The sequence below is a fragment of the Leguminivora glycinivorella genome, chromosome 19 (genome assembly GCF_023078275.1).
Source record: "Leguminivora glycinivorella isolate SPB_JAAS2020 chromosome 19, LegGlyc_1.1, whole genome shotgun sequence".
NCBI lineage: Eukaryota > Metazoa > Arthropoda > Insecta > Lepidoptera > Tortricidae > Leguminivora > Leguminivora glycinivorella.
In genome coordinates this window covers 4346603-4359172 of record NC_062989.1, presented here as the reverse complement: position 1 = coordinate 4359172, position 12570 = coordinate 4346603, and the positions used below count along the sequence as shown (strand labels likewise).

The following is a 12570-nucleotide window of genomic DNA, read 5'->3' as shown; positions in this document are numbered from 1 at the left end:
CTTCCTTCCTATCTCAGTGCTTCAGATCACGTCTCTTTATTAGTCAATAACCTCTATTTATAATCAAAGAACACTGATCGACGGAAACAATGTGACAGATGAATTTGGAAGACTTGGTTAACATTATATAATTAAATAAATATGATTCTGTTCCTGATAGGGCTAAGTACGTTTAGCATAGGACTAAGCCATGCTTCTATTTGTCATAGCTTACAGCAATCACAGGTAAGTCTTTTTTTTATTATTTCCAACTAAACACATCGAATACTTTATAAAATTAAACACATTTAATTTCAATACCTAATGTACTACGTCCACACAGCTAATACTTAGTTTAGTTCATAAGAACAAATAAATTCATAAGTGAGCTTTGAATCGCTCATACAATAAGAATCACTAAAGTAGGATCAATCTCTTTTTTAATAATGTACACTTTATGTTCTAGCTGGCATCGCTCAATGAGCGAATGAATCAGATGATCAACGCGCTATACCGTAAGTAACAATTAAATAGCTAGCTCAGCAAAGGTTAGGAATGCTTAGTAATTCAAACTGTTTCGCTTTACAGCATTCTCCAAGGCCAAGTCGTCTGAGGCATCGTATCAAAGTTCAACACCCGCGCCGCCCAGTGAATACTCTACAGTAGCTCCGTACGACCCGTCGTGCTACCAGTACCCACCTTCACAGTACCAAGCGCCCTTGCAAGGGTACCCCGCGCCGTCACCACAACTCATCTACATGTCACAGCCTCAGTCTTCTTCAACAGTAGCCATATCTCCACCGTCAGCTGGAAACCCGCCTACAGTCACGATATCTACTACTCGGTCATGTTACCCTCCCCAAGAGTACGCGTATGAAGCGCCTAAATACCCGCCCCAGTATTACGAGTACTCGTACCCTCAGTATGCGCCGCCACCGCCGTATTCCGCTTCGCAGTACACACAGTCGGAATGTAGTTGTCAACCGGAGTATCCTCCGCAGCAAACTTGTCCTCATAGACAACCCGCGCCGCCGACGCAACAGCAGCCGGAGTATCAGAACTGCCCACCAGCGCCGCCGTGCTCGCCACCGCCGCCATATCAGCTCCCTAACTACCCCTCGCCTCCAGCATCTCCATACGTACCGCCACCAGCATCTCCATATACGCCGCCATTCGCCCCGCCGGCGCCGCCATCTTACCCACCGCCACCACAGTCTTACCCACCGCCGCAGTCTTACCCACCGGCGCCGCAATCTTACCCACCGCCACCTCAATCTTACCCACCACCTCCGTATACCTACGGACCGCCCGCGTACCCTGCTCCGACAAACCCTCGAGACCTGATTCCGATGCCGCAGTTTTAAGTTATTTAATTTAAATAATTTATTTCATATTTAATATTAAAATTCTGCAATAAATGCTGAGACCTAACCTACTGTATTATTTACAATCCACATGTATATAACCACATTGTTTACATTAGGCCTAAATTCTAGCCTCGATACAAAATTATGTGTCTGCACAGTTACAGACGTTACAGTTAGGGTTTGCAAAAACCGGTTAACTTAAAAAACCGGTTAATAACCGAGACTTTTCCTTCAAAACCGGTTAACCGGTTATTAACCGGTTTTGAGGATTTTTAGTAAATGGCCGTACTACGTAACAATTACCATTACCTTTAAGAATTCTGATGTTGATGATATCGTAGCAGGTATTACTTGCACGATGAAGATCATTTTTATCCAGTTTTTGGAAATTTTGTAAAATGAGGAAATTGCAAAAAAAGGCTTGTGTGGTTTGAATGTGACGTCAGTTTTGCGTTTTCTAGGCATGTGGCGAAGGTTTACAGCTCCCAGAGCCCCTAGTAATACAAGCAATAGGCTACTTGACCCTTTTTCAAAGTATGTCTTATATTATTAATTACTGTCTAATTAAACGAAATAGTACCATATTTTATTACGACTTAAAAACCCGCAAAAAAATATTTAAAGTTTACTTTTACGTGATCAGGCAAAAACAACATCAGCCATATTAATCTATAGAATATCTATGACATGACGTCAGTCTATTCAGAAAAAAAAAATTCACATTGTCACACGCGTCACACTTGCTTCTGTGGAGATCTGATTACTACCTCTAATTTCCATAGTTGATCTGAATTATGTGACGTCACTCCATTGGCCAACACCGTTTTCGGAGTCCATAATTAAAAAAAACATACACACATCTTTAATTAAAAATACGCAGTCATCACGCACTTTTAATGCCCGCAAGTTATAAATATTGATTTCTTGAGTCAAATACTACAGAAAACAATAACTTGATGTGCTAAATTCGATACGAGTCTAGTAGCCTATTGATGTAAGAAAACCAAGATCTCCATTTTACCTTTCTTTTAAAAAGTATAGTTTGAAATATACGGTAGACTCCGGTTACAACGACGCTCAAGGGACAGCTGATATTACGTCGTACTAACCGGATGTCGCGTGTCGTACAAAACGAATTTCATTTCTTTTAATTAAAAATAATAATCTCATCTCTATTACTAAAACATTTCAATCAATAGGTTTATTTACAGGGTATTATTATCAAAGTATTAATACCTTATTTTATTGTGACTAGATTAGTTAGAAAAAGTTATTTTTAGTATGTGTGCTTGCTCATCATTTGTAAGTAAAGCTAGTTTATACGCAATCGAAAAATACAAACTGGGTTCTATTTAGCTAATAAGATTAGACCCGAGGCGAACAAAATGTTAAAATTTTAAAAGCAAAACTCCTAAAAGTTACATGGCCACAATGTAATCTTGCTACTTGTTGTAGGCAAGACAGGGGGCCGTGCTCGGGTGGAAGTAGCTTTTTTCCTCAATTTACTAGTAAAACTAAAAACTTTGTCGCTCGTCGTTGCAACCGGACTTGACGGACGGATTCTGTATAAAATGTGTCGTAAAAAGCGGCTGGTTGTTAAAATCGGAGTCGTAATAAACGGATGTACTTTCATACTATCACATACGAAAACCAAATAAATACCTGTGCTTATGTCGTTGTAAGAGGTTGGACGTTAGGTCTATGCGGAGTCGTCGTAATAAACTAACCGGACTCTACTGTATTGTATAAAATGTATAATTCAGTAGACTCGGGACTATTTTTTAAAATAAAATCATTACAGATAATAATGTTGTCAATGAAAAGTAATAAATAAACTTGATTAATACAAATCATTAAATAATTACGTATTTTTGAACCTTTTTATGGCAAATTTTCCAAATTTTGAGAAATAAATACGGTTTCGGTTATTAACCGGTTAGAGATTATAAAAACCGGTTTTTAACAGAGGTCAAAAAGTCTCGGTTAACCGGTTTTTCGGTTAACCGGTTAACCGGTTTGCACGCCCTAGTTACAGTTAATATTTGATAGACTTGCGAAACTGACCGAATGCAAAATACGCAATTACGTAGTAGGTACTTCTAAGAATTTTTAGTGAAATGATTTTACCCTAATGATTAACTTCATTTATTTTGAAATCCAAGGCCAATTATGACTATGTTATTTGAATATTATTGTAGGTGAAATTTTATATTGCGGCGCTACCCTTATTTGTACAAAATATTCAATATAAGCAACGAAACCCGCTGCCAAGTAGGGAAAAAAATTGTAAAAAAATAAATTAAAATCAATAAAACACAAGTTTTAGGTACCTACCTTAACTTCCTAAGGTCCGAGGTCCTACGTTTATTCCTTATTCAGTTCGAATAAATTCACATACCTAATATTAAATTGGAATAGAGTTGCATTTGTTTTGTTTCGTTCGATTTTCAAACGAAATAAAATAAACGTTATCGCTAAGGCCCAAGGTCCTAATATATATAACCTCGTAACGCCCACCATACAAATATTATGCTAGAGAATTTTGATCCTAGTTGCATTTTAAATTGAGTTGAGTTTCATTTGTTATAAAAATTTTAGAGACCAAAGAAATGCTACTTTATTTATTCACATGAAAGTTAAAATTCCATTGAACCAAAATGTACATTTCATTGCACATTGGGCGGCAAGAGGCAAAAATCTATTTCGGGAAAAAAGAGGACATCGATAGTGTACTAACTCGTAGACTAACGTCCGCAATTTAGTGCTTAGTTATCCTAAATCAAACATATGAATTAAAAATAAATTAAATAGCTAATCCCCACTTCCTTTAATCATGTTTTTTAAAGTAAATGTCTTGATATTGTATTAATTATTAATTTCATCATCTGTATTTTTATGTTTACCTATATTTAATGTAAAATACCCTATAATGGACGGTCCATTATGGACAAAAAAACACAAATCCTTATACGGCATACGGCAATTTACCATAAACTAATAGAGTTATAGAGCTGCTTAATTTCGAAGTTTCATTTAATTCGGTTATTTCTGAAGGATTTGGCGGCAAGATAAAAGTCATCAGTTTACTGAAAAAATATCAGGACGAATTCTTAGTGATGTATAAAATAATAAAAAAAGTAATACTCTTTTTAAACTGGAATGAGTTTTACTTAATGAATTAAGCATGAGATAAGGTATAAAACATACCAGTTTGTTGCTCCAAAGATATATAGAAATAGTGTTATTTTGCGAGTGGCCATTACTGGAAGCCGAAAACTGCGTACCTCCTATGATGGGCAAGGAACAATTTGCGAAACCAAAATTTACAAGAAACAATCCTATGTTAAAATAACCCAAACTAATTTTATTTGGGGTATTTAAAATTGACTCATTGAGTATCAGTTGGCTTTAAAAGTAAAATTTTAAACTTATTTCGCTGTCCATAATGGGGGATCCATTACTGGAGAACTGCCGTCCATGATTAGAGAAAAAATACCTCGTTTTAATTTGTTATGAAGAAACAAATGGGACTATCTATTCTGCAATACGCTTGAAATGTAAAATAAGGATAAGACATTCAAGTTTTAACACGCTTAGCGGTAGAATGTTTACACGTATCAGTGAAATATCAAAAATAGGCAAGATTTTATCTTAAACTGTCCATGATCTTAAACGGACCCACCGTTACCTTAGGTATATATTTTATGATGTGCTCTTGTCAGGTAGAAGGTTCAAAGGATAGCATGGTGCATTTTTTTCATATGATAGTCCCAACTTTCCGGAGAATGGAACAATAATACTCAATTACTCACCCTGTGAGAGAAACACTGCCCTTAAACACTATCTTATATTCGTATATTAGTATCAGTTAAGGAAGGACCGTTCGGAAATTTCATAGAAATGCAGTCCTCATGACTTCACTATAATACCTATCGAAACAAACTTCCTCGAGAGGTTACGGGAACTGGTAATTTTCCAATATAAAGTTATTGCACATGCATCACGGAAATTATAAATAAAAGAAATGAAAAAGTGGTATTGTTATAAATATTTTAAATGAAAAGAATTATTATTGTAGACGTAGTTCTGTTTTATTATTAAAATATTTCTGATCTCAACCTTGTTATCATTTTTTACAAGACACTAAAGTAAATAAACTTAAAGAAACGCTTAACACGCCTTGCTTAAATAGGTGAACAACACTCAATGGTTTATCTAAATGGCGTCAGCGTAAATGTTACACGTCTGATTGTGATTTGATTAAAAGTATTAGCGCAGTGTTTAAATTCTCAAAAATGCAAGAATTTGACATATTTTGAGAGTGTACGATCTAGGTGCCATCTGTAAAATTTTTCGTATTCATCAAATATTAGCACTGCTCGATGACTGTCGAGTGAAATAAAGCTTAAATTAGTCATCACATATTATGTATTATCTCCGTATTGAAGCATAAGTGCAGATGTTTTTAAATACATTGGTCTTGTTACTCTTGTTATTTTCTCTAAGTTACGAAAACTACGTCCGCAGTGAAGTGCCTATGATAAACTTGGATAATACTCGTAACAATCTGCACTCCAACTCAGTATGTATTAAATATTTGTTGCCAATAACGCCAATGTCCTGCGTAGAAGCAATTACAAAATATGATACAACCTGCAATGTCTAATCAGGCATTGTAATACTGGCCCTGTAACATCAACAATACGTTTCCTAATTTATGATAAACAATGCTTATATATTGGGTTCGAATTATGACTTCATAACACTCCAATATGACGCCGTGCTGCCTATTTCTAGTCTTGCTGATACAGGTAAACGCGCCTTTTTTTATATTTTTATCAGCCCATTTCTGTAATATTTAATACATAACCTAAGCTGAATAGGCTTTCTTCAGATTTATCAGGTCTTTTTGTGTAGGGTACCTATTTCTACATAAATCACGTATTTTAAACCTGCGCAAAATCTCCAAATATTGTAGTTGATGGTATTGTATAGTAAGTACTTAACTACTATAATGATACCTACCTATACAATACCGCATTACTACTAACGTACATTATGCAGAGCCAGTATTACCTAAAATAAATTCCTAATACCTACTAAATGTATTTATATCCTATTATCTACAATGCAATGCAATGTTAATTACTTTTCAGGGTTCATTTACATTCGCAAATTGCGATGAACCTGACTGCGACTCCCGTGAGGTTCTCGCACAGAAACCGGAATTTGAGGACAATGTTGTCAAAGACTTCAGCGACGCTAACAAAGACTGGATTGATATTTTTCTAGAATCAACCCCAACAGGACTCTACCCATCTAGCTCCGCTGCTATGATAGCACATGCCACCACCGTTGACAAGTCTCCCGAAGAACAGCTAGAAGTTATGAAAGAAGTGATCCACCAAATTACAGAAGCCATAGAACATGAAATGACAAACCTTCTCACAGATGCCATAGCTCATTGTGAAAAGGAAGAAGGACATACCAAAAAGAAGCGATCCGTCGAAACCCCAATGGACAGCAGCCAACTAGTCATGAGACTTTTAAAGCACATTAAATCAAATAACGAATGTCAGAACATTGCAATTGAAAAGATGATGACAGCTCAAGAGATCGCTGATAAATATGGCGTCAAATACAACCCTGATGAAGATGTCCTAGCTGATCTTGCCGCTTTCTCTTCCAAACAGACTGAAGAACTGGCATCAATTTTGGGCGATCAGAATACCAAAGAAGAAATCGAATTTGTCCCGTTCAATAGCGAGGAAAACAAAGAGATTGTACCTGAGAACAGCACGTATTACGTATACGCAACGCATGTTCCTGAAGAAGAGATCCATTCACAATTCAACTCTTACCCTCCTCATGAGTACATGCCTGAGAGAGTTCAATTCCCACCTCAGCCTCATCAGCACTACCAGCATCCGCAACACAGCCATCACAACTTTCCCGAAACCCAAATACCAGCTCCCCCACACCATGCTCCTGCCCCTCAAAGACCTTACTACGAGTCAGGTTACCCTCGAGAATACCATCCCTGTGGCCCTATGGAGCCTGTTACTACTACAACAACTATAGTTCTCCCATTCGAGGAACCGGTAGCACCTGAACCAGAACTGGTAGGTCAGGTTTTCGAAGAAACCGTAACAAATAAACTTTTCATTGAAGCAGGCGAAGAACCAGGTTCGACTGATATAAACCATGTCATGACGTACACTGTTTCAGAAAAGTCCCATTTCAAGACGCCTGAGATTGAAAAGCTGCCACAGCAGATGCAGTATTACTTCTTTCTGATGAATTAATTTAATTTTGTAGTTACGCGAAAAATATTTAAATTTGTAAATCCCCAGATGATGTGTATCTTTGTGGTTAGGTTTACATCTTTATTTTGAAAAGGTTTTTAAATTACAAAGGTGGCAAAATAATGGACAAAATTGTCTTATCTCATATATTTAATAAATACATTACAATCAAATAATAAGTACATCCATAAAATAAATATGAACCTTTTGTTTCATATCTTTGGTTCATTTTGACTGGTTTGCACTCGTCGATCTGCATTGGGAACAAAAAAAAACAAAAGAAAACATAATTTTAATATTAAACACATAATATTTGGTAACTTAAAATATCTATCAAGAAACGCCTATCATTAAATTAAAGTAATTAAATTACGATACTATAATTACAAAACATATTACAGGCTTGACTATCACAAAGAAAAGGCACTCTGATATTGTAATCTACGTTTATGTGTTGTACCTACAAGGTAATTTGTGAATTTCTATTACAGAAGGTTCATTACAATTTCATGTGCAATAAGAACATTTTCATCAGAAATTCTCATTGCACCTGAAGAAGAAGGAACCTTTTTATCAAGAAAGCCACATTTTGTTTCTTTGGCAACTGTTTACTAATACAACTCATGTTATCTTCTAATTTAACAAAACTTAGTTAATTTTTGAGTTTACAACTAATGATTTTTGGTAATGGTACAAAATTGTCTTGAAATTATCATTGCCATTTATGTAAGAATTACTCGATGACTAAACTTTAAAGACGAAAATATTTAAAATAATATTTGTTTTCTTTCATTTTTTACAATACATACTTTTTCGAAGAACACAAATATTACACCATTAACTTAGAAGCCCACTGCAATTGTTGTATGTTCGTCAAAAGTCAAAAGTACGATATGGATGGACACAAAGAGACTGTTAAGTTTCTTGCAGTGAGGTTTATATTTCTGTCTGTTAAATGAAACAGTAACTAGTTCATGAAATCAATCTTACATATATGTTATATATAACACACGCCTAGATACCGCAATGCGTGATATGGATAGTGAGGTTTATATTTCTGTCTGTTAAATGAAACAGTAACTAGTTCATGAAATCAATCTTACATATATGTTATATATAACACACGCCTAGATACCGCAATGCGTCCAGACTCCAGAGTAGACGTCACGCGGTTACCTGTGCGCGTAGTAGGCGCTGTAAGCTCCATTGTGCGCTGTATGGGGTTGGTATCTGGAAATTACAATAAAGTACAGTCAGCCAAAAAAGTAGTTTACCACTTTTCGACCCTATGTGTAAAATAGAGTCGAAAAATGGTAAATCACTTTCTTGGCTGACTGTACATAAGTAACAACGACGACATAGCTTACAAAAAGTAACCCTAAAATCAGTTCTAAAAATATTGGTCGAGCAATTTTATTTCATTCTATCAGCCGAATATCGGTCTTTGGGATACCTATCAGACAGTCCAGAAGAATATATGGATGGGATATGTAAGTGCCAAAATTGAAGAAACCTAATTTTTGACACTGACATATCCGATCCATTTCTTATCCAATATTTGAAGTATCTTAAAGATGAAATTGTGCCGTCCGTGATTAGGTATTAGATACTGACCGCACTGGGTGCGCGTGGGCATAAAGTGGACCGCAGGCGCTGGGCTCAGCGGCGTAGGGCTGCGACAGCTGCGGACAGGGCTCCGGGGCGACCTCTCGCCGACGGGAGGTGCCGCGGGGTTGGCTTTGCTCGGGAGGACTGAAAAAATATTTGATTGAATTAAAAAAAAACGTGAAAACCAACAACATTTACTTATTCCCGCTTATGTCATAATAACGGTCACGGTAACGGTACGTGTTATATTATTCCTTATCTTATCACCAAGTAAGTGGGTACCACCAACCTATCCTATTATTACTTATTAATGTCAACCATAACTACGATTAACTGTATTAATATCACATGCCTACGAAATATTAGATATCTGTTTTATAATAAAGTAATAAAACTTCTGACGTCTGGTGGCCGCCCTGTAGGCGGGTCCTATTACAGGATCGTGTTAATCTCTATTTTGACAGCGAGCGACAAATGGCATTCATACGTTACTTTACTCCCAAGAGCCCCAAAGGTGACATTATTAATCGATCCTACCAGGAACCGGCAAAAAATATTATATGACTAAAGTTTTTGTGTTTGCGCATATGGCGATTCGAATTTTTCTTTCGGATAAAATTAATGACTTGCTTGTTTACTTAAGCGAGGATTGTTTGTACAAATTTAGATTTTGCTAGAATATATTTTTTATGATGGTTAGTTTAACACTAATTAGAACTGGGAGATGAGGACGTGTGAAATAAACATTCTAGGATGCATGTTTATTCATGTGTTACTAAATAGTTCCGTTATGCATAAATCTTATGTGGTCCTTAAGGAGATATAAAGTAAGTTTACAAAATGAATAAATAAAATACTTGTATTTTAAATATTTATGTCTTTCCATCACTGAAAGTACAGACATACAAATTATAAGTTCTTGTAATCTAATTTAAAAGCGTCACCGGTGTCACCGCCTGAAGAATCTATTTAAACTTTTATTATGGTATTGAAAAATCCGAAATAAGATCGAAAGCAATATTCTAACAGCAGTTTTAACTACTCTCTAAACTACTGGCCATTGGTGGGATCATGAAAACGGAACGATAGTTCGGTGATTTACGACCAGCGTCGGCCAATGCAACGTGGCAGTAAACCGCTCTGTAAACAAAGCTGCAGCGCAGGCGCGCCGAGTGATGTACGTATAAACAGTGACGTAGTATTATATCTAAGCCTTAGATTCTAAGGCAATAGTGTATAAATAACAATGGTAGAAGGCCATGAGACATCATTTGATTGGAATTCCTCCTTGTTTCGTTCTCATCAGTGCTGACGGTCGTGATTTGCTATTACGTGAATCACATGACTACGGATGACAGATTTCCAGGCTTTTCATTCAGTTGCAACTTCTAAGGCATCATGGACCTTGACAGAAAGCGGTTTGCTAATTTGGTCGGATCAACGCGTTGGACTGCGGCCTGTTCATCTGATGAGAATTGACTTTTGAATTGGAAGGTCGTCAAGCTGCAGCGGCCGCTTTCAGGGGTAATATTATGACTTAAAAATTAGTTTAATCACATTTTTCAAAATAAATCACTTACAATTGAATGAACTAATTTGCATAAAAAACAGTCTCATTTTTCGGATAGCGCAGGCAGCCCAAATGGCTAATGATATAGGTAGTTACATCACAAAGTTCACCCAATATTTCGCAAAGCCCATACCTAAGAAAGAGACGCGATGGTACTCTCTTTTATTTAGGCCCCGCGCACACGGAGGCAACAGTTGCTCGGCGACTTTCGTATTTGTATGAAAAGTTGCGTCGCCTCGTGTGCGCACCTTCATACTAGCCCATAGACCGAGCGACGGAGACAAAACAGTTTTGTCTCCCGTCTGTGGGGGCCCTTACACGGGAGCGACTATCTTTTGATCGTTTCTATCGACGATAGCTCATCAGTTACTCGCTTTTGGTGGGACTAGTGCCTAATATACATAGACAAACTGCACTGACCGTTTACCTAACCGCAGTTTATGTGCCAATAAATCGTGCGCGCGAGCCGCATTGGACGAACAGAAACAAACATCGGCTCTCCAAAATACGTCTGCATCTTATGTGCCAAGGCTGACGTATCTGTGCTTGCAGGAGATTTCGACATTATTCTCCTACCACCCTATAATAATGTACATTTTTTCACAATACATAGGTACAGTTTTAGATAACTATAGAAATCGATAATAACTATATAAATCGATTTATTTTTGCTTAGTATGTTATGTAGGTACCTAAATATATATTTGTTGCACCATTCCATTAAAGGAGTTAGAATTTCCATTTTACTGAAATAGCCACTGAAGCGAAAAATAATAAAACTTTGCAAACCTCTCAGTTGTTAAACTTTGAAGAAAATTAGATCTCGAGACATTTAGTACTGTGACTGTATGTCACACTGTCTGTATGACAGACGTCAAAATTCGATAAAAATATGACGCTGCAATCGTTGCAAACTTAGCTTGGTCTGACTCTAATCGTTTTTTGATTGCGTGTCCTCGTTTCATGGCCTACCTAATAAATTATGTTATATTTATTTATTCGATAGGTACTCGTAAGTTAACAAAATAATATTTTCCCCTACTGATTTTGAAATCAGTTACTAAAGCTTTTCATCAATTGAAATTTTATTTCATTCACATCAATGGTTTCCAGTTGTGACATCCGCAATAACAAATTCTAAATTAACTTCGTCTTTCAGAACTACATAATTTTATTTATCCTCTAATGAGTTTTTATTTTGGAGAGAACGGGAAGCTCTGTCCGCCGTTACTGTCACTCGTAACTCTTTACTCTATGGCCGAGTCGTAAAAGTAAATTGTCACCGGCTGTTGAAAACCACCTCCGTGCCTCATGTACTCCTAATAAAACAACTCATTCGTGTCTATGGCTTGATTCATGGCCAGTGTTGTGACGTGGGGGATGTTCTGAAAAATGTGGTTTCGTTTAGTTGATCGTTAAAGTGATTTGAGTGGTTTGTGCTTACCAGTCGTCGGGGTCGCAGTCCCGGAATCCTTTAGCGAACGGGTTGCTGGCTATTTTCAGTTGTGTTATCTAGAAAGAAAATTAATTTTATAAATTAAGTAAAATTCTGGAACGAAAATAATCATGGCTCACTGCGAAGGCGTCATATCATTATAAACTAAATGAAAAAAAAACCGACCATTATTTCTCACACATACTTATATTATTTTTGGGTAGTTAACGGTGTATCTTTTTACATCTTCATTGTGTTATTTTCTTGGATATCGAATCGAGAGCGACGCGACGTGAAAACATAAAT

General features: G+C 36.6%; 3 protein-coding genes across 6 annotated transcripts in view; 2 read left to right on the top strand and 1 right to left on the bottom strand.

Moving 5' to 3' along the window:
* The first annotated feature begins 87 nt into the window (after window positions 1-87).
* LOC125236479 (extensin-like) lies at window positions 88-1410 on the top strand. 2 transcript variants are annotated; one of them, XM_048143296.1, is made up of 3 exons: window positions 88-225; window positions 446-494; window positions 568-1410. In XM_048143296.1, the coding sequence occupies exons 1-3, from the start codon at window positions 142-144 to the stop codon at window positions 1341-1343; spliced, it is 909 nt and encodes a 302-aa protein (XP_047999253.1). In that variant the 5' UTR covers window positions 88-141; the 3' UTR covers window positions 1344-1410. The 2 variants fall into 2 exon arrangements, with proteins under 2 accessions (XP_047999253.1, XP_047999254.1); XM_048143297.1 differs by having other exon boundaries at window positions 127-225; window positions 449-494.
* Window positions 1411-6098: 4688 nt separating this feature from the next.
* Window positions 6099-7868, top strand: LOC125236609. The gene is made up of 2 exons (XM_048143471.1): window positions 6099-6157; window positions 6503-7868. The coding sequence occupies exons 1-2, from the start codon at window positions 6119-6121 to the stop codon at window positions 7649-7651; spliced, it is 1188 nt and encodes a 395-aa protein (XP_047999428.1). The 5' UTR covers window positions 6099-6118; the 3' UTR covers window positions 7652-7868.
* Window positions 7869-8571: 703 nt separating this feature from the next.
* LOC125236610 (T-box transcription factor TBX1-like) overlaps window positions 8572-12570 on the bottom strand; it is a 36985-nt gene continuing 32986 nt past the window's right edge. For 2 of the 3 annotated variants that reach the window (XM_048143472.1, XM_048143474.1), the window contains exons 8-10: window positions 12274-12341; window positions 9266-9403; window positions 8699-8881 (exon numbers count right to left, since the gene is read on the bottom strand). In XM_048143472.1, the coding sequence (XP_047999429.1) occupies window positions 8824-8881; window positions 9266-9403; window positions 12274-12341 (264 nt within the window). In that variant the 3' untranslated portion in view covers window positions 8699-8823. Of the gene's footprint in view, window positions 8666-8698; window positions 8882-9265; window positions 9404-12273; window positions 12342-12570 lie in introns of those variants that run through there. The other variant, XM_048143473.1, reaches the window with a different exon arrangement.

Excerpts from the sequence above, each read along its gene's own strand:
- LOC125236609 (XM_048143471.1), top strand. The coding sequence starts at position 6,119 with ATGACGCCGTGCTGCCTATTTCTAGTCTTGCTGATACAG. Across the intron at positions 6,158-6,502 it reads TTCTAGTCTTGCTGATACAG|GGTTCATTTACATTCGCAAA; the intron begins GTAAACGCGCCT and ends ATTACTTTTCAG.
- LOC125236479 (XM_048143296.1), top strand. The coding sequence starts at position 142 with ATGATTCTGTTCCTGATAGGGCTAAGTACGTTTAGCATAGGACTAAGC. Across the intron at positions 226-445 it reads ATAGCTTACAGCAATCACAG|CTGGCATCGCTCAATGAGCG; the intron begins GTAAGTCTTTTT and ends TTTATGTTCTAG. Across the intron at positions 495-567 it reads GATGATCAACGCGCTATACC|CATTCTCCAAGGCCAAGTCG; the intron begins GTAAGTAACAAT and ends TTCGCTTTACAG.